The sequence below is a fragment of the Fundulus heteroclitus genome, chromosome 5, assembly GCF_011125445.2.
Source record: "Fundulus heteroclitus isolate FHET01 chromosome 5, MU-UCD_Fhet_4.1, whole genome shotgun sequence".
In the NCBI taxonomy this organism is placed as follows: domain Eukaryota; kingdom Metazoa; phylum Chordata; class Actinopteri; order Cyprinodontiformes; family Fundulidae; genus Fundulus; species Fundulus heteroclitus.
In genome coordinates, this window is record NC_046365.1 from 13,887,552 (window position 1) to 13,914,808 (window position 27,257).

General features: G+C 39.1%; 1 protein-coding gene across 2 annotated transcripts; it reads left to right on the forward strand.

Moving 5' to 3' along the window:
- gpr83 (G protein-coupled receptor 83) lies at positions 1 to 27,257 on the forward strand. 2 transcript variants are annotated; one of them, XM_012865453.3, is made up of 4 exons: positions 1 to 664; positions 2,048 to 2,173; positions 23,461 to 23,594; positions 26,131 to 27,257. In XM_012865453.3, exons 1-4 carry the CDS (start codon positions 239 to 241, stop codon positions 26,846 to 26,848), a joined length of 1,404 nt encoding a protein of 467 aa, XP_012720907.2. In that variant the 5' UTR covers positions 1 to 238; the 3' UTR covers positions 26,849 to 27,257. The 2 variants fall into 2 exon arrangements, with proteins under 2 accessions (XP_012720907.2, XP_035992509.1); XM_036136616.1 differs by lacking the exon at positions 2,048 to 2,173.

The following is a 27,257-nucleotide window of genomic DNA, read 5'->3' on the forward strand; positions in this document are numbered from 1 at the left end:
CTTGAATGGAAGAGACAAAAGATCCCTGAGTGAGGGGATGCGTGTGTTCAGTGGGAGGCTGTGAGCAGCCAGGGGTCCTCTCAGACTCCCCACCCGGACCACGCTCAGAGGATGCTTCAAAACATCAGCGCTGCAGAGCCGCACCACGCAACCTGTTGCTGCAGCTTCAGCACCGCCGCAGCCCAGAGGCGCAGCCGGAGCACAGGACGGACTTTACTGCGCGCCGAGGGGCAGAACGATGCGAGCCGCCTGCGTTTGGTCCTTGGTCGCCGTCTGGGCGGTCGGCTCCCACCGGGGGGCCGCGCAACACACGCTTAACGACTCCTCGTCCCCCACCACGGAGAGTTTGCTGAATGTTTCGGCCAAGTCGCCGGGGAACCGCACTTCCAGTTTTTTCCTCTTGGACTTTGACGACGGGATGCTGGAGGACTGGCGCTCCCTGGCCAACAGGAGGAGCAGCGGCAGGGAGTCGCAGGAGTGCGGGGTCAAGGTGCTGCTGGTGGCCGCCTACTCGCTCATCATCGTGGTGTCTCTGTTCGGCAACACGCTGGTGTGCCATGTGGTGGCCAAAAACAAGCGCACGCAGTCCTCCACCAGCCTGTTCATCCTCAACCTGGCGGTGGCCGACATCTTCATCACGGTGCTCAACACGCCGTTTACTTTGGTAAGACAACTTTGCTGGACCTGATCCACCCGCTATGTCCCCGTGTGTGCGTCCAAGATTGTATCCAACCTTGTTTGGAGCCCCATAAGGAACGTTTGATTCCGGGGTTCATGCACTTCCAGTGAAACCTAAGCTGCACTGCTTGGTGGGGAATTGAACCCAGTTGCATTGCTCGCGAGTTAGGAAAATGAGTGTAACACTTTGCACAGGTTTTATTTAGATTTCAGTTATTTATTGGCAGAAATGATGTGAGGTTGACTGCGCAGACTCAGGAATCTGAGAAGAGGGTCTGCATTCATTTAGTTGCTCTCACAAACAACAGCAACAAGAGCAAATGATCCATTTCCAGCTGAATTTGCAGTTACTGTGTGCGTAAAACGTGACTCTAGCGCAGAGACAAGAAGCAGCATGGATTCACCCTGTGGCACTAAATTGACTCTTGACTTCTTTTACTTTTCGTTCTTGTATGATTACAATAAATCCATTCTTCTGTAAGCCTGCACGAGGCGCTCAAATTATTCTAACCTTGAGTTAAGGAGACAAAAATGAAGCATGTCAATTTGTCTGTTTGTAGCTTGTCGGCTGTCGTTTTTAAAATGCAATTACTTTAATCAGAGCCATATCTCCTTTTTTATATATAAAAAAAGATGGAATTATTTGGCCAAATTTGTCTTTTTTCATCAGTATGAAAAGGAAAGAAACTCTTCATCTACAGCAACTGATAAAAAAAACAGGTGGGGGAGGGGCAACCCTGTGTTACTATATGCTCCATACAGTCAAAACAAATTCCTCAACAGGTCCTACACATAAACTGAGACACTATTGAAAAGTTAATTTCTTTAATTTACTCAATTCATGAAGGGAAACACATTACATAAATTAATTACATACAGACTAATGTTTTCAGGCCTTTGTCGCTATGACGATTCTATCCTTACAGGTAATGAAAAAACTATTAAAAATATATTGTATTAGACCATTAAAAAACGTTTTTAATACAGAATTTTGGGCTTATAGAAAAGTGTGTTTTTCTTTATCTTATCCGTTTCTTTTTGTGATTCTAGTGTAACCACAGGTGAAAGCACTTTTATAATCTCATTTAGGTTTTTTTTTTGCCTCTTCTGCACTGTGATTTATTTCAATAGTTTCTTTCATGTATTTTAACACTGTGCTATATGAATACATTTGTTAAGCATCAGTTTAAATGTTATTTTTTTGTTCCAAAAGGTCCTTTTAACGACAAACAAGCCTCGGCGGATGGCATATTCCAATTTCTTTAAGGTGACCGTTTCTGCTGCCGCATTGGTTTTTGCACGCCAATGCAAGGCAAACATGTTTTACCACGAGGAAACTGAGCTCCTCCGTGTGTTCGTGTTTCCCCAGGTCCGCTTTGTGTACAGCACCTGGGTATTTGGGAGGACAATGTGTCACATCAGTCGCTTCGTACAGTACTGCTCTCTGCACGTGTCCACTCTGACCCTCACCGCCATCGCTCTGGACCGGAGACAGGTTAGCTCCTACATGCGCCGCAGGGCTGTGTGCTGATTCTCCCCCCGTGTCCCTGCGGATGTTCAAGGTTTCCTAATCAAATCAAAAGCCTCTCTTCCCCTCTCTTTTGCCATGCCTTGTTCCTGTTAGCTTGCATCAAAGTCTCCATTCAAGCAAGAGAGGGTAAAGGGAGAGCAGGAGGAGCACAAGACATGCACACTCTCACTATATTTCAGACAGAGATTTAATTTTGACACTTAGAATCATCATAACTAACTTTGAGACAGGGGTCTAAGTTACGTGAACCAATGCAATCGTTTAGTCTTGCCGTTGGCCAAAAATACTTCTTTTATAACTCAAGCAGCATGTCTCCACCCTTTTTCTCTATCCTCCTAAAGACACATCTTCAAAATGAGACTTGCTTCATGATAGCAGACTTTGATTCATTTCCAGGTCGCATAGAGGAGAGGCTATATAGACGGGAGGAGATGAGGTGACATAAAACCAGCCATCTGAAAGGAGCCCATTCAGGGAGCCTCATAACACCTTTGTGAATTCTGAGCTGAAAAAGCTGCAATTATTTGAAATCTGCTTTGTCTTTGTTTTAACAGGTGCAATATGAATAACCCTCCTCACAATTAATACTGAGTGTGAGATTCAATAAATGTTAAAATGTTCCGTCTTAATGCCTGCTTTTAAAAAACAGCTTTTCAGGCAGACTATTTTTTTCTACATTTATGTTACTGGCATTCAGCTCTGTGCAAAGTGATTGAGTCACTCCTCATTTCTTTATGTTTGTTTCCAAGGAGCCAGATTGTGATCTTTTACCGGTGTTTAAGCAAGATAGCTCTTTGTTTTCTGAACTTTCAAAGTTTTTTCTTGGGATTTAGGCGGCTTTCTCTCACATTTTCATTCAACTACCTGACAGATTTTAAGAAACATTTTGTTTGGACGATTAAAGGTCCCTATGCGAGTCCTGGTGTAAGCGTGAATGGAGATGCCTTTTGAATGGAGCTGCTGTTACCCTTTTAAACGCTAGAGGTTACTACAGACAAACTCTATATCAACAAAAAACAAGTGGTTGCAGAAGAACAGCCATGGAGGGAGTATGCAACCATCTTCAGCTTTCTCTTGTGTTAGTTCAGGGTTGTCTTTGCAGCAAATATTTTTTTGTAATTACACTTGGTGGTGCTTATTATGATAAACATGCTTGCATATTCTTCATTGAATCCTTCCCATTAGTGTCATGTTTGTACATCAGGTGGACCCAGGAGCAGAAAGTGTAGTGGTAGTCTCATGTTGCAGATGGAAAAAAAATACATTAAATTAACATTTTCAGAAAATTGGGAGCATGCACAGGAGGACTGAGGACTAGATTGAGTGGAAACAGTGAAGCGGCTGGAGCGTAGGCAAACTAGCATGGGTGAAACGTATAATAGAATCTGGAGTGTAGGTGAGGAAAGAGGCAGACTATTAACAACTGGCAGCACTGATGATGGAGGTCTTAGTTTTTTGAGAATATTGGTAAAATCTTATTTTCTTTAAGAAATATTCAGACTATCATTTCTATACGGGTAGTTTTAAAAAGGAAGAAATCCTCCAGCACTTGGTAATAGCATCCTTGCACAATGATTGCACAATATATTTCCATTATGTTTGTGAAATTTATAAATAGTAAAATTAACAAAGTTTGACAGACAGAATGTATTATTTATTCCCCAACAAGGTGTATAAATAAGATTGTGATGATCCTCTGATGGTGCATCTTTAGGTCTTGGTTGGAGTCATCAGGCTCGCCTGCTGAGATAAGATTTTTGGGGATACAGTTAATTTTGTTTATTACAAAATAAATAAATAAATAATAATAATTTTGTTTATTACCTCAACATGTCCACGCTCCTGTAAGCACATACCTCACAATATGCTATGATTATCAAGTACATTGCAACAACTGAACATAAAAGAAAACTGCAAAGAACAACTTTACAAAACCTCCAAAAAGATTGGAGAACAATTGATCAATTGATCAAAGTTAAATATAGTACAATTCAAAGAATAAAGAAAGTACAGCTAATTTAAAACTTTAGCCATATCGTATATAGATATATATAGGTTTACTATATATATCCGTATACGATATGGCTCAGTATTATCTGATAATATGTTAGAATATTATCAGATAAATACTAATAAATGAAGACCTCAGAATTAAGGAGATTCACTTATGCACATGCATACATTTTAAAGCTCTCTGTGATGTTCATATTACCAAAGTAGAAGCGTAGAGTCCCCTAGTGCCAAAGCTGGTTTTAATCTATAGTCTATACTTACTTATTCAATTCAATTCAATTTTATTTATATAGCGCCAATTCATGAAACATGTCATCTCAAGGCACTTTACAAAGTCAAAATCAGTCAGATTATACAGATTGGTCAAACATTTCCTATATAAGGAAACCAGTTGATTGCATCAAAGTCCAGACAAGCAGCATTCACTCCTGGGGAACCGTAGAGCCACAGGGAGAGTCGTCTGCATTGTCTGTGGCTTTGCAGCAATCCCTCATACTGAGCAAGCATGAAGCGACAGTGGAAAGAAAAACTCCCCATTAACAGGAAGGAAAAACCTCCAGCAGAACCAGGCTCAGTGTGAATGGTCATCTGCCTCGACCGACTGGGGTTACAGAAGACAGAGCAGAGACACAACAAGAGAGACAAAAAAGCACAGAAGCACACATTGATCCAGTAATCTGTTCTACATTAGATGGTAATAGCGTGATCTGTCTTCCCTGGATGATGTCACAGCTAACAGAACGTCAGACCAGGTGTACCTACTATGAAGAAAAAAGAGAGAGAGCAAAAAGTTAAAAGCTTAAATGACAACAGTCATTTCAGTGCAATGCAATGCAACACTGGAGAACAGTAGAAATCAGTAGAGTGAGAAAAATAGACCCTGATGTCCTCCAGTAGCTTAAGCCTTTAGCAGCATAACTATAGAGGTAGCTCAGGGTAACATGAGCCACTCTAACTATAAGCTTTGTCAAAAAGCTGTATATTATCCATCTGTACATGGGTCACAGGGTGGGAGTGGTACATATCTGCATTGGTCATTGGGCGAGAGGCAGAGTATACCCTGGAGAGATAAACTTAACAGTCACATAAACAGCCAGAGAAAACCCACACATGCATGGGGAGAACATTCAAACTTAAAACAGAAAGACCCCCAGCTGGGATTCAAGTTTAGGACCTTCTTGCTGCAAGGCAACAGTGCTACTAACTGAGCCATTGTGGTGGAAGGTTTCGCCCTGTCCTGGGAAGGAATGTGTGAATACTTTTCGACATAAAAACACAGCAGACAGCTACGTGTGGAAATTCGGACATATCTTGACCGAAATTGAAAGATGCTTACGCAGGCTTGGAGCCTCATCTGATAAAGTTGTCGATGTCAGCATTTATCTGAAGAACAGTACAGACTGGGCACCAGGGACCAAGACTCACCCAGGGCAGTAGTGTTTCATCTCTATGAAGAAGGGACTTGGGTCTGACTCATAAATCCTATTCTGATGGGATTAGTTTGATCACATGCGATTTGTAACAATTGTGGTGATTGTGTTGTTAATCCTGTGCGATTCGGCCATGTCAGTAATTTGTAAAGTAAATCTCCCCCCGTCCTGTGATAATTCTAATGCAAATACGCACCTCTGTGATTTGGAGAGAAATGAGCGGAATCCGATACGCGATGAGGTGTTTTTTGTTTCCTGGGCACATTTTTAGCTGGAAAGTGCCTTCATGTTTCATGAATTGGCACTATATAAATAAAATTGAATTGAAGTGAATTAAATTGAATTGAATTTTATTTGCACTGGGTGATGAATGGAGGCTAGAAAACCTTTTGGGCCCCGGGCCAGCAAAACCCTATCAGCCTGTATTGTACAGCATCAAAAAGAAAAGACTGAAGAGAAAGGAGCAATATTAGATGTAAATGGTGGATCACATCATGTAATGCATTGTGTGGTAAGAATAATTTTCTTCTGTGTGTAGCCTTCTGCTACACAGCTGTCTAGCACTGTTAGTAACACCGAGTTGTGGCCGTAGCCTGCAGAGGTTGATTTTAACATCAACTCACACGCTGGTTCACATCGTTCCCCGAGATGATCGATAAAGTATGTAACCAAGTTGTGAGTAAATGAAAATCAATCTTTTATATGGGAGATGTCCATGAATTTAAGCAAAATCTCAGGCTTCAGTTATCCAGAGTGAATGCAGCACATAAAAAGTAGGCATAGTGGGGTAATTTATTTATCATATGGGGTCTCCAGATAATGCTTATTCTGTATGAATAGAGACTCCAGTCCCTATTTCTGTTCATGTATAACACTTTGAATTGTCTTGTTACTGAAATGTGCTACCCAAATAAACTAGCCTGGCCTCTGTGACTGATCAGTCTCATCCACAGATTCCACCTCTCAGTACCCAAACACAAATTTTTCTCACATCATCTATTGTATAAAATGTATGTATTCTGTATGCTCAGGTCCTTTCCTTTGGGTTGCAGTGTATATTTTAGAGTGTAGTGGGCTGAACAGAAAATGGGGTCCTTGTACAACTGAACCCCGAGCTTCATTAAAATCCCAACACAAAAAGGTAGTCTGGTGGTCTGTCTCAAAAGTTTTTTTTTTTATTTAGCACCGTTGTACAATCCATAATGTAATCAAAGAAGCTCAGTCTTAGATTAGGAGAAATGTACTTCAGTAAATTAATAAAATGTACAGAGAAATGTGCGCATCTCATCTCCCTTGAGACAGCTGAGCAAAAGCAGGCTGATAAAAGAAAAGTGACTGGTAGAAGAAAAATGTAAGAATAAGTAAGAGAAAAGCAATCAAAAACTGGTATTAATTGCCTTTTTTTCACGTGATGCAAATAAAAGAATGTTATTTTCTTTAACTACATTCTAGTTTCTTCTGTGTTGACCTGAGGTAACAATGAAATCGTGAGACATCGGGCTGCCTTTTCAGATGAGATGTGTTATTGAAAAACACAAAACTAAGGCACATTGTGTCTGGAGATATCCAATACTCTGCAGAATTTTATGAACTGCGGTGTGCCCATCTTTTCTATAGATGTGTCTCAACCTTCTGGCTTTTTTGTCTGGCTCTATGAATCGGGAAATGGAAGAGAAAACACTCGCATCGACAGAAACCTTTATAATAATCCACAACAGGAACAACAATGAGGGCTTCAGTGAATAGCATATCTAAATATAGCAATTTGTATTCCGTCCCATTCCTGCTTTAGAATTACAACTTTGTGATTTAATATTAGTCATCTTCAAAGCTCTGTCCAAAGTGCATTAATTTAATGACTAAAATTTGGCCATGTTAGAATTTATCCTAAAAAACTTTTTAACCAATCTGTCTGTATGATTCATTAGAATTGACTTTGTAAAGTGCCTAGAGATGGCATGCGTTGTGACTATATGAATACACTGAATCTAATTGCTAAATTTAGTAAGCACTCAGTTGCAGCTGCATTTGTGCTCCTAGTTTTAATTTATTACAGTTGGCGGCTTTAAACAGGTAATAAGAATCTATTTTGTAGCAAGGCTGTTCCTTTGTTGACTAAGTCTAATTAATTTAGCATGTAGAACGCATGGTCATAAGAATTAGAGCTGATGATTAAATAAAAACAGTGATAGATATTAGCTTGATAAACTTATGAAAAATTTTTATTATACTGAATTCCAAATTTTATTAAATTTAAAATGCTGTTCTCAACCATATTATCTGGGTTTCTTCAAAGAGTCGTTGGTGGTGATGGCTATAGTTGTCTATATTGCAACATGACAGACCCATGAAGAGGATGCACATGGTCGTCCATTCTTTTCTTCATTTTATGAGGCATCATCTCCTCAGAGTGCTCTAAAAGACTCCCCAAAACAATGTCATTATATGCAGATTATATCGAGTCATTGACTTACAGGATTCACTCCTCCTAAAAGAGTGTGTAGCAACAGTGGACAGACGCTTGCATTATGTTGTTGACTTTGCAGCGATCCCTCACACCGAGTCAGCCTACTTTATCAACTTGTTGAGCTTTTTTTAGTCACTGGCTCTGATGCTGCTACTTTCACAGATGATAGCAGAAGAGTTCACATTCTGCTCAACAGACGTATCAAGATATGCAGCATCTTGCTGCAAACACTGACGGATCGAGGCAAATACATTCTGCTCTGTAATGTCTTATAGATGCTGTGCCTCCGGTCTAGTCTGTTGTCCAGGTGAACACCAAGGAATTTATACTCCTCCAACACCTCTACTTTTTCTCCCATAATAGAAAATTTGTTTTACCTATCCCTGCCTCTCCAGAAATCTATAATCATCTCCTTTATTTTAATTTTTTTTTGTATTCTAGATGGGATGATCGTTCCTTGCAGTGCCAAGAATTGGTCCACTAATTCCCTGTACTCAGCATCTTGTACATCTCAAATAAACCACATCTGAGTATTTCTGCAGATGGCAAGGCCCTTCAGTCTCACAAACTACGGCAAATTTTGGGTAGTCTTTGGTTCAGGCAATTGTTGAGGCCTCCACTTGTGTCTCCTGGAGTTTGTGACATAAATTAACAAATACAACATTAACAAATATGATTTTCACAGCGCCACCTGTTTTATGAAATACTGGGTATAAAACATACTGTATGTAAGAAATATTTTGACAAATTGCCTGAATCATAGCAATAATAAAAAATTTTAATCAGCATGGAATTATATATATATATATATATATATATATATATATATATATATATATATATATATATATATATATATATATATATATATATATATATATATCGTTCAAAAGATATCTCCAAACAATGAAGATCCACCAAATCACAACAGACAAGCAAGAACTACACAACAGCAATAACTAAAAAGATAAGAAAAAAACATTTAAAATGGGAAAATTGTGGTATCAAAGTAATATGCATATTTGCTGAGGTTTGTTCTCTGCTTTTTACACATAGTAGATCACAATTTCTGTGACCCTGTCGAGCAGCGGTCTTCAATTCCGGTCTTCGAGGGCCAGTGTCCTGCAACTTTTATTTGTTACCCTGCTTCAATGCAGCTGAGTCAAAATATCTGGTCATTAGCAGGACTCTGGAGAACTTAACTGCATCCTGAGGAGGTAATTCAGCCACTTGATTCAGACGTATTGGATCAGGGACACATCTAAAAACTGCAGGACATTAGCCCTCGAGAACTGGAATTGAGGACCATTGCTCTGGAGCGTAGTGGGGACTATACGGGACAGCTGTTAAAAAGGCAGGTTCTCCTAAATGCTATTGTTTTTATAATGCAAGTAAATATCCCCTGAAACAGAGAGCTGACAATCAGCTACACACTTGTTGATCTCTCCTGGACATCATGTCAGTCCGTCTAGTCTTAAAAAACAGGTCAAAACAGATGATGACATACAGCAGTGTCGAAGTAATAATTTAATGCTTTTAGTTTAACAAATAATTGACATAAGCATTAATTTGGGAAGAACTGTGCGTTCAATGAAATGGACACTGAATTGTAAGGTATATTTATGACTATAAATGTTTTGGTTGTAAAAGCAGGACATTTTTGCTATATTGTTTGGGGTATTTGCTCAAAATAGATGGTGTTGTGCAGATTAGTGGCATATTTAGATTTTGCCATATCGTTTGAACTGTGAATGCAGTGAAGACTCAGGAAACGTATAGAATAGACCAGGGAATTCCTTTGGACTCCAACAATCATCATGGTGATGAAGAATGGTTGACAAAGACAGGTAGATACATAGAAGCTGAGGATGATGAAAGAAATGCAGCCAATCAGGATGCAGACATCCAGGATGCAGAGGGAGGTCAGCTTGATGAAGGAGCTTTAGGAAGATGGTTAGCCGTACCAAGCTGCCAAAACATCTGGAACTTCCAAGACAATGACTTTGATTGAAACCTCATATTATTTTCTTGGAGACTGGAAAGTAAATGTTGATGAAAATGAACAAGTACATTTCTTTGTTTCCCAAAGATGTCATAGTTCACCACACTTATCTGTATGCCCTTCAGGAAGGTGAAACAAAATCTGTGACAAGAGAGGAAATAATTTTTTCAGGGATCAACATAGCTCTGGTATACATTCAGGCACAGACGTGCTGGTCTAGTGAGGAAAGCCCTTTGTCTCAGATTAATTGCACCATGTTATTGAACAAATATGATCAAAGCCCAGGTTACCTGCGTTTTGTGTTTCGCTATGCTCTACAGCCAGCAAATACCCACAGGCTCCTCAAAGTAAGACCAGTGGAAATACACTTCAGGAAACACTCAGGGCCGCAGCAGACCCAAAAGAATTGCATCCAGTTGAGAAGCAAATTATTGCTTTCAGAAATATTCTGTCCATCAAATGATACATCAAAATATGTGTGTGGGAAGGGACCTCAATCTACATGTACAGATTTAAAGTCTACCAAGGCTCTGCAAGACATGATTGTGTCTTTGTGATCACATAAAATACACAAACAAGGTCTTTTTTTGACAACTGCTTTTTCAGCTTTTCACTCATTGAGGCCTAAAGAGACTGTGGCACTGGTGCATACAGACCAAACAGGCTAAAGGGAACAAATCAGAAACTCAAAAGTGAACAGCAACTGTAAGGAGAGGGAAACGGAGCTTGCTCTGTTGTCAATGATAATGCGAACGTCCCTATTACACATGGGTTAAATGTTCAGTCATCCACATGACATTGCCTTGTGCTGGCCAGTCCCCTGAACATGTGGCAAAGCGATGAGCCAAGAAGGAAGCAACGATGCTCAGGGTGAAAAGACCCGTTTCTGTGACCCTGCACACAAACATAGAGTTAGTGTATGTTTCACAATTGTGAGCATTGCATTGTTTCATACCCAGGCCTGAACAATAGCCAAATCCATCATAATAAAACAGCTGAAAGTATGTCAAAAAGTTGTTACATTATGGAAACAAATTATTGTTTACCATAAAACACAATTAAATGAAGTTTATACAGTTTTATGTTTAGTGCTTAGTCACCGGTGGTCCATTGGAGTGGAGATGTTTTGAAAAATACATAAAAAATACAAACAAAAAAAACCCATCAAATATATGTTTAATTCATACCTTTACAAGAATGAAAACACAACAAAATGTACGTAGGCTTTCACATTTCATGCATCAGAGGGTTAAAAGGATGTTTAGAAATGTATTGCACAATATGTTTAGCTATTTAAGTGAATTCTTGAAAGCATCCGCATAAAGTGGTATACATCTGCATGACAGCACTTGGTCGCTTTGTGTTGTGTCAGGTGTGGCGAAGGACTGAAGTGCAGACAAGAGCTCAGGAGTCGCATGTTGAGATTTTAAGGGGATTTATTTAGGAAACAAGCTTACAGGATGACGAGAACCAGGAACACAACAAGGAAGTGACCATGACAGGGTAGAATCTAGAATGAAGATGGACAGCCTGACAACATGAACTGAACTTAAAGGTGAAGAGATGGAGGGAAACAATAGGGCTGTGGCGCACATTTAAAATAAGATTTCACCCCAGAATGCGTTGTGAAGGTTAAAAGAACCGAAATGGAAAGATACATAAAAGATCTGATTGTTGGATCGTTGGTGGAAGTTCATTCTGAATAAAGCGAGACCTATTACTTTTTGTCTCTTTGTTGCTGATTTCCACATTGGTGACCCTGAACATTTGAACATGTTTTCAAATGAGAACTCACAGGATGATACCGCTGCCTCTTCCCAGGCACCTGTTCCTCCACCGGCTGTGGTTTCTGCCCCTGCAACGTGCTTCAGCTGCTGTTTTTAGGATAGAAAGGAGTTCCAGCACAATTCTGCTGCAAGGGTGTGAAACTCAATAGGGAATTCTACTACAGATTTATTTGCCCGTGAAACAGAGTCTCGTGGCAGATTCTCTATTTGCAATTCTTCAGAGGTAAATCTGTCAGGGAATTCTGGGAAACAAAGAAGCAGTGGACTGAAGACTAGATAAAGGACTGTGGACTAGAGAACGGGTTTCTTTCTAGAAGGAGGACAGAATAGATAAGCTAAGAAACATTGAGTTAGAGCGCAACAAAATACAAGAAGCCTGATTACCACTGAGTGCTAATAAAAAAAAGTCCTCAGTTTACATCTAAGTCCTCACTTGTAAAATGAGCAAAAATGTTCTTAATCGGCTGCAAGTACAAGAACACACACACACACATACACACACACACGTGTGGTCACACACGGTTATTATTTTTAAAAGGTACTTTTAATCTGACAAGCAAGCCTCACTGGAACACATATTGTAATTTATTAAATATGATTGTATAAAGGGTTATTCTCAGGTAATTCTAATGTCAAAAACGAAAGCTTTGAAAATACTCTGTTGAAGTTTCAGAAATTTAATAAAGATGTCAGAAAACTCAAATGGTATCCTAAATAATTTGTATTCAGTGTAGATTTATCTGTTGGAACAGGCTTAAGTATTACTTAGTACAGAAATATAGTATAGATTTCAACTATTTGTGATTAAATACAGTCCAGATTAACTGAAAACTGAAATTTTTCTTTACGTTTGTGCTGATATGAAGCTGTGAAGCAGATGCAAACTTATCATTAATGGATAATTGTTATCTTGTTATGGTATTCTTATAAAATTCAAACTTTTTTTAAAGTAGATTAACAAATTAACTCAAATTTGGGCAATACAGTAAAGCAACAAAACATCAAGGCTTTAATAAAGCATCAAAACAGGTGCTGAATGGTTGCTGAATGCTTAAAAACATTAAAACATTGTCATACTGTAAATACCTATTGGTATTTTTTCTCTTCTTTGTTAAAAAGAACCATCTGCCTTCCCCGAAGGTGGACGCAATATACAAAATGGTATCCAGTATTCGAATCGAGATGTTTTTGCATTGTGATTATCCATAACCCTATTCTCTTTTTTTTTACATGACGCTGTAGCCTAATGAAAAACCTTTCTTAGTTGATATGTTACCACAACAAGACAACTCAAGAAGCACTTCCTTTCAACATCCTCAAACATGGATACAGATTGTTGGCCACATGATAATAGCTCAGATTTCCCTATGTGACAGCAACTTAGCCCCTTGTAACACACTGCTTGCTTTGCCGAGAAACATTGTGGTGTTTCAATGTCATGCCACAAGATATGTTTACATACATTGTTATAACAGAGACAATTAAAATTATACTTAAGTATTGTATTATAATTCTAACACAATACCAGACATTTGAAATAAAACAAAGGTTGCATTCAGTCTCTCCCCTCAGTTCTCCTGTTTCCATTTACATCTGTAAAGATTGAGTGACGGCCATTTCTGAGCAACTGTCTAAAAGGGTAGGCTGAAGGTTTTGTCTTAGCATTCTCTATCCTTGTGCTGGTTAAGTGGCCTTACGCTGCTTGCCTGTACTTTTCTTTCTTTCACCATCCCCTAAGAGTTTATTATAAAGCTCCCATGCTAATGATTTTGGACAAATTGCACTAAGAGGCTCGTCCTTCTGTAGCAGCATGCTGGTAAAACTCTTATAAAAGCCTTCCTCAGTGTGCACATTGAACTAGAAAATCTTGCTTGTAACAGTTCATTTTGCTGAAACTTTCCCACTATGCATCCCCACAATTTCTAACTCATAATATATCTATACAATCTGTCAGTATCGCAATCCATCTGTGAAAAGCCTTAGAATAAATGTATCTTTTACTGCAATAGAGACAGTTCACACAGATTTGTAAACCCAATCCTTGAATTTGAGCGCACATATTGAGCAGGGATATAAAAACCCCATGAAAAGTAACATCTGTCTTTTTGCTGTTGTTCTGAGGCCCTTTATCCAATCTCACTGAGCTTAAGCTATTTTACTAAAAACAATGAGGAAAAATGTAAATTTCCGGATTTGTGGAACGCATGTTTGTAAAATATCATTATTGCAATAAAACACTATTGCTCTTGTTACAGCTAAAAGTTGTTGTACAAACACGTCACAACTTTGCATGACTTTCTGTCGCATAAAATCCTAAAATCCATTAAATTAATTATGGTTTGTAGTTTGTGGACAGAATTTAAAAATAGGGCTAAAAATGTACTTGCAATTTTGTACTGGATCTTCTTTTGTTAATGTTTTGGTGGGTGGTAAGTATACATGCCTTTGATCAGCTCAAAATACAAAAACCCTGTTACAAACTTTGCTCAAAATGATGCATTACAGCCTTCTACAAGTTATTTATGGAACTTCATCAAACCCCAAACATGGAGTACATCTCCAGGATTCATTTTACATTGAAGGAAATCAAAAGTACTCCCATTCTGTCCATCATCTTTGTATAAAAAATATCATCCTTTGTACTTTGTGTGTGTGTCTGTGTTTACACCACACTGCATCGAAAGTGTAATAAGAGCACTTGAAATCACTTAAGTCCTGAATCTCCTCATATTTCATTTATCACACCATTAGTTTACTATTTATATCTGTCCCTGCAGTAACTGTCTGGTTATCATCAGACACGCTGAATTGAGCTGCATTGACATGCATTGTCTGACTAAAGACCAGTTTATACAGAACCAAGACATGCAAAAATAAAGAGGCAAAGATAATTCAAACAATAGGATTGTTTGTTTTAGAATAAAGGCTTAAAGGAGACAGGCAGACTGAAAATGTGGCTAAATACACACTAACCCTGCTTTTAGAAAAATAAGTAAATTTTGTCTCCTCTGAGGCTGAGATTCTGTGGCAGCAGCAGATGAAAGATGCACTTGATGAACCTGCGGAAAATGAACAGATGACGAGGCAGCTGATGAACAGAAGGGATTCATCCCAGCATCTGTTTTGTGTGCGAGGGTCCTTCATATAAAAACTGCTTTTTACCATCCACACTTTTATCAACCAATTTGTCAAAACATCTCACAACAGCAGCAGTTAGTATTCCTGCTCTGAGTTGGCACTTGCCATCATAAATCACAGAAATGTCACAACAAACTCAGGTAACATATCAACAGTTTTGATGTCTTAACTGATCCATGGAAATAAGGTATGAATGACTCATGAATATATCATTAGAAATAATTTAAGCAGTCCACAAGATAAAGGCTTCTCCATCATTCAAATTAAATGTTTTTTTTTGTTTTTAACCTTTTCTATGTATTCACCAAAGCTGTTCCACAGAAAAAAGTGGCATTTATTATATATATATATATATATATATATATATATATATATATATATATATATATATATAGATAGATAGATAGATAGATAGATAGATAGATAGATAGAGATAAATATATCTGTATATGTATTTTTTTTTCTCGAAATCATATTGTTAATATTTTACTTTTGTTGAATATATTATACACAGCTTAAAGGAGCACACTGTATTAGAAATACATGATGATGGGAGTTTCAGAACTACTTCCAGAAGTGCATTGTAAATGTGACAGGACTGACAATGTTATGTTATTTAATCTTATGTGAGACACTATCCTCGCTGATGAAGACCTTCTCACCTTCACCTTCTGATTGCTTGAAGTGGCTGACACGACAGGGGAGTTGGACATGCGGTTATGGCCGGTTACTAAAAATAGAGGATTTCTGCGGTTCAGATTTCAAATTGCACATTAAACACTGCAGAATTTTTTGTACATTTTTTTTGTTGTAACAATGATTTTTGGAATTGTTACAACAAAAAAAAAACGGCCCATTTAAGAAAACACATTTGTGGGTTAAACTGATTCTGTGGCTTGCGGTCTATCAAACTTTGCCTCTGCCAAAGCCAAACGGCTTATTCTGCAGGCTAGCAGCACGTGGATGAGCTGATGTTTAATGAAACTAAGTTGAAGCATTATTTGCAGTGAGCCCCACAATAATCTTCAAACTAAAGACTTGAAACACGTGTAGATTTTTGTCTGGCCTTCTCTTTCCATACAACAGGGAAATTTGAATGGACAGAAACTTACAACCAGAGACAGGGTGTAAAGTTGACGTCCCAAGTAGATAACACACCAGGACGATTTTGTTTCTGCACCCAGATTTGTAAACTAAAAGTGCTAAGAAGATACATGCACTTTTATTTAGACTTATATACCATGGTCTGACTGAATACTCGATTCTGATTGGCTGCAGGATGTCTGTTAAAAAAGTGTTAATGAGATGAAGCAGATCAGAGAACCTGATCTTCGAGCCAGAAGAGGAGTCGACCTTGAAAGGTTTATTTTAAAACTAAAACAGATAAAAACAGATGTGGGCAGAAAATGTCCAGACCGGAGCAGGCTGCTCACAGCAGGAGACGACAGACACATGAGGATGGAGGCAGAGAGCAGGTCTGTAAGGCGAGCTAGGGTCTTACACAGGTTGGCAGGCAGGAGAAGGCAGACAGAACAAAAGGCTAGTCTAGAACCATTGTCAAAACAGTCCAAGGTCATGTCCAGAATAACAGAGCCGATGAGGTGTGCAGCAGGGGCAAGGCAAACTGGGAGAGTCTAAAAACTTCAACCTAGGGTCAAAGCAGTCAGTCAGTCAGTCAGTCAGTCAGTCAGTCAGTCAGTCAGTCAGTCAGTCAGTCAGTCAGTCAGGGAATGCTGGACGGTTAGTCATACAAAGGCTTTCTGATGATGTGACAGAGACTGACGGGGAGGCAGGAATAAATAAGCAGAGCCCAGCTGAAATGACTTAAACCTGATTAACAGCAGCGGATGCAGACTGAAATAAACATGAATGAACCTGAATAGAAATATAAGGACATAACCTCACTGGCAACATAAACACAAAACTCCAAGGACAAATAAATGTAAGAATTAACTAGAAGGCAAAAAGTAACGAAATTCAGAAATGAGGAAAAACATCTAACAAGTCTAAAACATGAAGAAGTGAACCTTATGGCAACCCTAATAACTGAATATGGCAAGACCTATAGAACATAAATGACAAGAGAAACATGAATCTAAATCAAAACCATAACCAGACACCTCAGAATCATGACATATATACAACACCTATTAAAAAGTTGTGGTCAAATAGCCTGATTGTTATAAATTATTGTGCTGGCTCAAACGTTTGATGGTAATGGCAAGACTCTGATTACCTTGGCAACACGTCACAATGAGAGATATTAAATAGTATATTAAATAGACACCAAACACGAGTCAATAGTGGTGCAATCTTCTGCACCACCAACAAATTGTCTTTCATTTACAACTGTGATAATATTGATTAAGAAATAAACAGGCATAAGTGTTTTGGATGTCTAGTTTTTTTGTTTTGATTTCTGTTTAATTTATATTTAGTTTGTTTTCTTTAACCTATTTGTTCTTCTCTGTTTATTCTTTAGTTATGTAGTTCTTATCCACTTATGGAAATATTTACTGGGTTTTTGTGTCCTTTGTGTTTTTTTTATCTGTGGCTTTTGTTTTGTCTTTTATTGGTTTAGGTTTATTATTCAACTTACTGTTTCATGTTCTAACACGGATGTCCATATATTGTGTTCATTGTGTTAAAATCAGAAATGTATCATAAAAAAAGAAATAAACAGGCACTTCAAGGCTACACAGCTTGTTGCACGCTAGCCACAAAGAAATGTTGAGCAAACACATTACCTTATTTTTTCCAGTATTGGACCAATCTGGCCTGCAAGCATGCCAGTCATGAACACACTGTGTGAAGCAAAACTGCTGTGAGCTGTGAACAGGGTAGTTTTGTGTCGTTCTGCTGAAATAGCCACAGTCCTCCCAGCAAGGGAAATCATGATGCCAGCAATTTAGACACCGAAGGCAGTTTTATATATTTAGTTGTAAGTAATGGTTTTCAGCTGTGTTTGTGTTCTCTCCATTCCTTCGCTGTTATGTCTCCTCTGTACTTGGGCAGATTCTAGGCTCTTTATTATTTGATAGATGGTGCCTCATCAGATAATTATCTTTGTGCTTAGTCTTCTAGTTTATTTTTGAGTTCTTTGTGTATTTCAAAATGTTTCTGGTAATTGTCTGTTTATAGTTTGATCATCTCCCAGCTGTGCTCTATCTCTGAGGTCTCTCTGCTACCCTGACCATTCACTCTCACTCTCTCCAGCACATTCAGCCCACCTGTAAACACCAATTACACTCACTCCTCTCACCTATTTCTCCTGCTATTTAAGGTCCTGCTTTCTCTTCATCCTCTGCTGGTTTCTTTTTTAATTATAATTTTTTTTCTTGCTTTACCCATGCCTGTTGTTCCGCATCATACAGTATCTCTTGTTCCCCGTTCATGCTTTGTGTCCTGTTCTCCTCCTGCAAAGGTGTAAGTTTGCCCTTTGGGTATTATTAAATATTCTTTACCACTTCACCTCTGGTCTACATTTGGGACTCTCTGCAAACTAGACATGACAGGCAGCCTCAGTTGTTTTTACTTGTCTTTTGAATATGGAACCTGACATCTAGTATTTTTTTTTTTTTTGAGCAAACCTGTCATGCAGAACACGTTCGCTGTCCTTCTGTTAATCCAACAGCAGCCTATAACCATAAAGTGTGCTGGCTGGAGGTTGAGGATTTTACTATCATAATGAAGCTTCTGGATGCAGCAGCGAGCTGTGTTGAATGGGAATGCTGTTTCCAGGTTTTTCTCAAACCCATGTGATTACGAGGCTCACTGTACCGCAACGGATTTTCTCTAAAGGCTCAAAGGTCACACGCAGCGAAGAGCTATTTTCCCTTTGGATGGAGGTCTAAAAAGTTGCATAATAAGGTTTTCCTCAATTTCCAAAATATTGTCAGTATTATGTCATCTTTATGTTATTTTTAATTGCTGTCCTATAGGTTAATTTTAATCTTCTACTCTATATTCCCTTATCTTTTCTCTGAGGTGTCTTGTTTTGTGCGCCCCTACCCACAGCACACAGGGCTTCTGTTTCTTATCAGCTCCCTCGGTATGGAGGTGAGTGCTGGGCAAGTGCTGCGGCAGGGTTAAAGACCTGTTATGAAGTCATTCAGCGTCAAAACGTTGCGTACTTCCAATCAGCTTGAGATGACGTCTATGAAAAAAGATTTCTAAACGGCTTTTACTTGCACAAATGGAGAGTAGAGTCTTTTGCACAGCCTAAGTGGGTTTTTTTCAGAACTGCATTCTATGTCTGTCATATTTAAGCAATGAGCTTTGACTTACTCAAAGCCATTCATCAAACTGCATTTAACACACCATTAATTAAATATGGACTCGAATTTAAAATTTAATCAACAGAACTGCTCCGTTTTACAGAAAAGTTTCCTCCGGTTCCAGCAAATAGCAAAACTTAAGCTAGTTTATAGTCATGATAATACATGCTTTTATCTCAATTTGTCTCAACTACTGCAGTGCAGTTTATTTATAGGTTCTGTCAGGCGTCCCCTGGCTCTGTTTTAATGAACGTTTTAATATGTGTATCATTTCTTGGATTTAGTCTCTTTATCTTTTTTGTACAATACTTTGGGTAAACCTGTTTTGATATAGGTTATAAATAAATCAGACTAGGACGTATTTATTTCATTTTATTTGTATTCAGTATCATGGTTATTAATGAAATATTTGTATTGTTCTAAAAAGCTCTAAAAAGTGTTAGTAACCACATTCATTGAATTCAGCTACTGATTAAATAACAAAAACACAGCTTCATTTTTTTAGTCGATTTAAAATGTAACTTTGTTGTATAGTCTCTCTCTGGGAAAAGTGAGCTAAAAGTCTTTCGCTCTTTTTGGATATTATTTCAAAGAGTCGTTTTAACTGCACTGAAAGTTTGGGAAAAAATAGACAATTCAAGGGAAGAAAGCCTTTGAGGTCAGGCAGGTCTAAAAACAGCCTAATCATACAACAGGACAGAGAGTGCCTCTTGTTGGGACAAACACTATTTACCTTCTGTCCGGGTTCTATCAGCTCACTATCTCCCTGTCGGCTGGAAAGATTGCCTTCCTTGCCTCACAGCTCCTGCCTGCCTGGGGAGGTTACTTCAATGCTCAAAGGCTGCAATGCTTTTTTATGTCCCTCTCTGAAATTCAGAAAATGTAGACACAATTTGAAAAACTTGCTGAAAGTGAATTATTCTTTCAAAAAAAAAAAGAAAAGGAAAAAAAGAAAGTGTTCTTTCTCAAACAAAACATTCACAAATATGCCAGGCTAGGAGTATCTTTTCATCTGGAGCTGTAAAAGTCTAATCAAAGTCAGTGAGCCCACGCTAAGATGAGACACAACTTCTGAATTAAACTACAGTTTTTTTTGTGGGTTTTTTTGGACTATAGGATGCACTTAAAGTCCTTAAATCTTCTCAAAATATATGGTGTGCCTTATAATCCAGTGTGCCTTCTATGTGATTAAAGTTGTGCTTACTGACCAATTTTATGTGGTACAATGCGCTCAGAAATCTGTTAAATGTATGTATGCCGTTTGTATGCCGCTTTGCTCAATGGAAATTCAGATCATTACGGTACACTGTCACTACCTGACCCCTGAGCTGTCTTCAAGACTGCCTGACTGTAATGTCTAAACTAGAAGTGCATTCATGTAAAGGCCCCACATACTGGGGAATAGTTCACTCTATGAGGTACGAAGTTTTTACATTGAACTCTTTCATATATGACAGCGAGCTTGATACACTGAGCTCCTCCAAGCAGGCGGTCACAAGGACACGCAGCATCACAGTCCCTCTCTGTTCTCACTGACAGGTGTGCGGTGGGAGCCTGCTGGAAAAGAAACGGCGCTAGGTGCTCAGCTAGCTAATCACACATTTTACCATCCGTTTCGCCACTTCGTCCTATTGGCAGAAAGTGTGTAAATTGTAGGAATTTGCCACAAGAAATGTAGACAACAGTACGCTTGACTATAAAGGGTAGAACATACACAGAGAGTCAGCGCGGAGTCCGCCAAGCTCACTGTATGTGGGAGCCTTTAGGCAGCCCATGCTAGCAACAATAAACCTAGTAAGTTAAGTCAATATAAAAGTTATGTTTATTTTGGCCTCATGTTAGAAACAGGGCAGTGTAGTCCAACTACTCTGTCCTCCTGGCAGAGATGGACAGAGAGCTGTGTATGTGAAGGGGTGGAGTGATATTACACATGTGGGAAGAATATTTACTGCTCTTTATAGCCCGCTGTGCTTTATATGTGGGCAAAGACGCTCAAAGACACGTTAATTCACTGTGTGCCTTATAACCCAGTGCCTCTTATGGTCCAAAAATATGGTAGCAGAAAAAAAACACTATACTGCATACTGATATGTATCCACATACATCTAAATAAACTGTTTATCAATCAGCATCATTGCCACTAGGTAATCTCAGGAGCACAATCTGCAGGATATAAGACTATTAATTCAATGTATTATCAGCTAAAATCTTCTACTTTACTAGTCTTTGTCAATCTAGTAAAATATGCTTAAATCTGTGTTCAAGGTCAATTTAAACACAAATGTGCTTTGGGTGTTTCCTGGCCCTAAACTATAAAGATAAAAGATTGCTGCAGGACGTTATGCAAGATTTTTCCTCAAATTATAGTAAACTAAGTAAAAGAAAGAACAATGACATACTGATTGAGAAGTAATATTGGTACAGGTGTTAAGCGACATCATCGTACATGAGAACTTTATTCTCTTGGATTAATCGTTATTCTGGGCAGATATTTGGCCCGACTAGTCTTATCAGAAATAATAGAGCTCATTCACACTGGGTGGTTTCCTGCCACAGGCCTGGCTTCTTATCTTGGTCCATGAGTTTTCCCAAAGGGTTGAAGTTAGCCTGCTTTGTCCTGAACCAGTTTTGGTTGGACTCAGTTGAGTGATCCAGGGGGACACTGATCTGAAACCCACCTTGAAATTCATTTTCAAAGGGATAAATCAGGCTAATATTAAACTTCTCGAACAGCCCCAAGCTCAAGAATACAGAAACTTTTTAAACTGTTTTCTTTGCCAGAAAACAAACTATTTTCATTGAGCTATACCAAGTCTGCCAGATAGAGAGGTCAAACATCTGCCCAGAATTGTACCTGAAGCTTTTTTCTCTACAATTTGGTAAACAGAACGTTTAGCCACATATTATTCTGGGTGTTGGTATAGATTTTGCCATTTACTCTAATTCTGACTCTGTGTGGCTCGATCTGCTGGTTTTTGAGTTCTTGTGTATTCTTCTGATTGCATTTTTGTTCAGCATTTCATATGTTGGCATTTTCTGCTCCATTCCTCCCTCCATACTTCCCTCTTTATCTCAGGTCCCTGCACAACTTCAGCTTTTCCATTGGATCATTCCCTTACCTAATTGTAGTAATAGTAATTAGCCCCCTTGGCATAACTAGCATCGGTCCCTCTCTGCTGTCTTCAGTCTGCTGCCTAGTTTCTCTGGGTTCTGTTGTCACTTGCATGTTGCTGGGCCCAGTCTGTTCCCGTTTACTGAGAAGCCATTATGCCATGCCAGCTTTACTCGTAGAGCACTTTAAACTCCCGTAGACCCAAAGTGCTGCACACAGAATAAAGGAAACATCAGTCACATGTAACAATGATGAGCCGATAATGAAATATACAAGTCCTAAAAAATAAACCAATACCATAATAAGATAGTAAAACAATCATACAATCAGTCAAAACGAAGTCAAATTGAAATAGACGTAAATATAATCATTAAAATGCAATTTTAAAGCCAACCTCTCAGACGGTGTCAAATGCCAGGGAGAGGAGATCTCTGCCTGTGGGTCCTCATCAGCAGCAAAAAAACAACAAAAAAAACAGCACGGTTTAGACTAGAGACAATTCACAACAAGTCCAATTGTGCAGCCAATTCTAGTTTTCAACAATCATTGGTTGCGTGATAACATCAGAAAAAATGATAACATCAGAAAAAAAATCTAATTCTTTAAATTCTCAAAAGGCCTTGGAGGTCAATTCAGTTTCTTATCTCACTGCTTACAAAGAGCAGGAAAGCTTCCTTTTACTCTATCTGTAGCTGTCTGATGACAAAAGCCAATGGTACATTGTGTCTTGACTTTAAAGCCTCCGATCAATGGAACTCCCAACAACAAAAAGAAAAAAAACCCCTGACATTTAATTAGTTTTATTTCATTTAAGGTTGTTTTTGATACAACAAAGGCAAAAAAACCCCCCCAAAAAAACAGCTGCTTAGATGTTGGTACTAAATCCCAAGTTGCTATCTTTGCCTTCTTCAAAAACTAGCCTGGGTGATTTAATTCCCTGGGCAAATTTGTTTCATATCGATTTGCCATGTGGTTGTGTGTGTTTGTGGAGGGCTTGATCAGTGTTGTTTGCCCTTTTTCTTCAGGTGATATTGCATCCGCTCAGACCACGGATGACTTCAGCGCAGGGAGGGGTTTGGGTGGCTGTTATCTGGGTAATGGCCAGCTGCTTCTCCCTACCACATGCAATCTACCAAAAACTGCTGACTTTCACCTACAGGTAAAATGATATGTTCATACTTAATGAGGTCAGAACAAACCAATTCCTTCCTTTTTTGTACCAAGGAGACAAAAGTCACGCTTGACTTAACGGATTTCTTGTTTGCTTTGAAGCTATTTGCTTTTGAAGATTGATGTTCTTTTTTCTTTTTCTTTTGATTAGATTTAATTAAAAGAGCGACATGCTTTTTAAAGGGCAGAGATGTAAAAAAGAACTTTGTTGCTTAAATAAAACAGTTGATGGAGTATGGGCACAAATTCCAGTCATATATATATTTTTGCTTGTAAGTCAGAATGTGTAGTTGTAAATAAAAAATGTTCCACCGTGTAAACTGAAATGTCTGAGAATTTTATCTTTGTGCGTCCATACAAAGGATTGTTTTTTGTGTGTATAGAATATTTGTAGCAGGGTTAGTATTTAGGGTTAGTAAATAATCAATTTAATAAAAATGTTTTACACAAGCTACATTTTTTTGGGTGAAGGTCTGTTACAGATATAAAGCAACATTTTTTGTGTAAAACTGTCAGAGCTGACAGTTTCAGGTTTCGAATACAGATTTTGACCGTATTTTTCTTCCTCTCAGCAGATTGGTCAATGTCATGTCAATCTCAAATTGAACAATCCATCATGAAACAGATTGATGTGGGGGTTGTGTGCTACTGAACTGCAAGTCCTGAAAGAGTAGTGCATGTCAAAGATGGAGGATTGGCATAATATTATCACTAAGTGGAACAAAACCAAAACCATTCTCCAATTATTTTTGGAAAATCAAGTTTTCAACCAGAGCACCGTCCTCCATCTTTAACATGCACTACATTTCCAAGACTTGAAGCTCAGTGGAGCTGATTTACAGGCACAACATATATATGACTGGAATTTGAGGCCATAATGGAGAAGAATAAATGAGACACGACAAAATGGAACAATCTAAAGACATAAAATCAAACATGATTGTGATCATATGGTGCCGTTAGATTGTGACCTGAACCTTAACCAAATCTTTGTTATGCATTTGGAATGTGATGTCAAGCCGGACAGTAAATCTGCCTTTGACTAACTCAAATAGCAAAGGTTCTGGAGTGGCCTAGTCAAAGTCCTCACTGTCCATCTGATTGAGATGGAATGACATTACCTTAAACGGATTATGTTCGACTACTCTCGGGCTGAATTTGTCATGATTTAGGTATTTGTTTGTTTTGTTTTGGACTTTTCTGGACTTTTCCTGTCACCTCTCAGCCACTAACCAATCAGCTCAGTCACCAGTCAATTAGCTCAGATCAACTCCACCTGCTGCCACTAATTACTGTCATCTCTGGTCACCTGTTCACCTGCCTACATATACCTGCCTCAGCCTCATCTTGTCTTGTGTGATGTGCTTTGCCGCTCACAGTGTGCATAAACCGATATTTATGCACACTGTGCATAAACATCGGCCTTTGTACTTTGGACCATGTGCTTTATACTTTGGACCATGTGCTGACATATGGCATTGATTGTGAAGAATTAACAGTTAATTAATTTCCTCACAACCCTGTCCTGTCTGACCATTTTTTAATAACCTTTGAGTTCAATTTAACTGAGTTCTCCACCCCCAAACGAAGGTTTCATCATAGTAGATCTTTATCAGATAATGCTGTATCAAACTTTAAAGAGTCTGTCCCCATTTTAATACCCTTAGTATCACAGATATGCCCTGCAGATAGCAGCAATGTTGTTTCTTCCCATTCACAAATTGATGCCTTTGTTGACTGTGTCACTTCCTCGTTGCATTTTGCATTAGAAAATGTAGCCCTCTTGAAAAACAAGGTGATTATCACAGGAAGCTGGCTCCCTGGTTTAATTTAGAGCTGCGTTCCTTGAAGCACAATGTTAGGAAATTGGAGAGAAAATGGCGCTCTACACATCTAGAGGAATCCTACCTAATCTAGAAAAACAGTCTAATGTTGTATAAAAAGACCTCAGCTTTGTATTCCCTAACCCTCAGTCGGTCGAGGCAGATGACCGTTCACACTGAGCCTGGTTCTGCTGGAGGTTTTCCTTCCTGTTAAAGAAGAGTTTTCCTCTCCACTGTTGTGTCATGCATTCTCAGTATGAGGGATTGCTGCAAAGCCATCAACAATGCAGACGACTGTCCACTGTGGCTCTACCCTCTTTCTGGAGGAGTGAGTGCTGCCAGTCAAGACTTCATGCAATCTGCTGCGTTTCCTTAGATAGGAAACTTTTTGACCAATCTGTATGATTTAAATTGATTAAATTTGACTTTGTACAGTACCTTGAGATGACATGGGTTGTGAATTGCCGCTATATAAATAAAGCCTAATCGAACTGAATTGAATAATTTTACAATTTTGGAAACAAATTGACAAAACAGATCACAAAGCGTGCAAGCCACTAAATGTTCCACTTTACTTTCATTGCTTGCCTGGCACCATGACTGTTTTCCACTTGGCTTATTTAAGTTTTAGCAATGTTCCTGGTTATAATGTAACAATGATGTTTTTTTCTTCCCTCAACTTTGATCATTTCCCCTAACCAGCCAGGAAAAGGTGCGTAGCCTCTGTGTCCCAGACTTCCCCGAGCCATCAGATGTCTATTGGCAGTACATTGATCTCCTGACCTTCATCCTTCTTTACATGCTGCCACTCCTCATCATCACTGCCTCCTACACCACGGTGGCTCGCCGGCTGTGGCGCCACAACGCCATCGGAGACACGACGACAGCTCAGCACGCCACCCAGAGAAAGAAGCGCCGGAGGACGCTGGCCATGCTGCTCTTGGTGGTTGGTGTGTTTGCCATCTGCTGGTTTCCACTCAACTGCTACGTGGTGCTGCTGTCAAGCCAGGCCATCCATTCCTCCAACGCTCTCTATTTCTGCTTCCATTGGCTTGCAATGAGCTCCACCTGCTACAACCCGTTCATCTACTGCTGCCTGAATCCCACCTTCCGCCAGGAGCTGCGGCTGCTCCTTGACAGGTGCCGACTGAGACGGAGAGCAGCAGTCGGGTTAGAGCCCGAGAGAGGCCCTGCGGTCGCCTGCGCTCCATGCCACAGAGCCGCCTGGCCTGACAACCATGAGTCCTCAAGGCCAAGACTTGCTTTATCGCAGCCAGGCCAGGACTCCTTACAGCAGAGTCATGCCTCCTCCAGTCAGAGCCACAACCTGAAAGACGCACATGTGGTCTTCACAGCCAGGCAGCCCCTCACCGGGAGAATGGACATCCTCTCGGTGGAACCTATTGTGGCTGTGAGATAACTAAAGACAGTTGCCACAGTTCTGATGAGTATTTAAGAACGTAAAATATGTCACAGGAAGCTAACACGTTTAAAGAAAACAGAAGGTGACGGTTGGCTGCTGATATCAGCAGGTAAAGAGAATCCATGTGCATAAATTGTTACTCTGCGTTTCCATCAGCATTTCCTGAATATATCTACACAATAAAATGTTCCATCTTTTTATATTGCTTCTACACTATACAATGTCTCATTGCATAGTGCATTGTAAATCCTAAGCTGAATTTCTGCAGTACTTTACAGAACTATGAATGCTCTATTTACATTTTGCAGTGCAGTGGAAGGAAAGAGATTTATGCTTTTAAAAAGAAAAAAAAACTGCACGGTCTTTTGCAAGATTGTATTAAGACCCTCTGAGTCAATATTTTGTA

Bases quoted from the DNA above. Each gene is read 5' to 3' on its own strand.
- gpr83 (XM_012865453.3), top strand. From the start codon at position 239: ATGCGAGCCGCCTGCGTTTGGTCCTTGGTCGCCGTCTGGGCGGTCGGC. The intron at 665-2,047 runs GTAAGACAACTT...GTGTTTCCCCAG, and splicing joins TCAACACGCCGTTTACTTTG to GTCCGCTTTGTGTACAGCAC. The intron at 2,174-23,460 runs GTTAGCTCCTAC...CTTTTTCTTCAG, and splicing joins TCGCTCTGGACCGGAGACAG to GTGATATTGCATCCGCTCAG.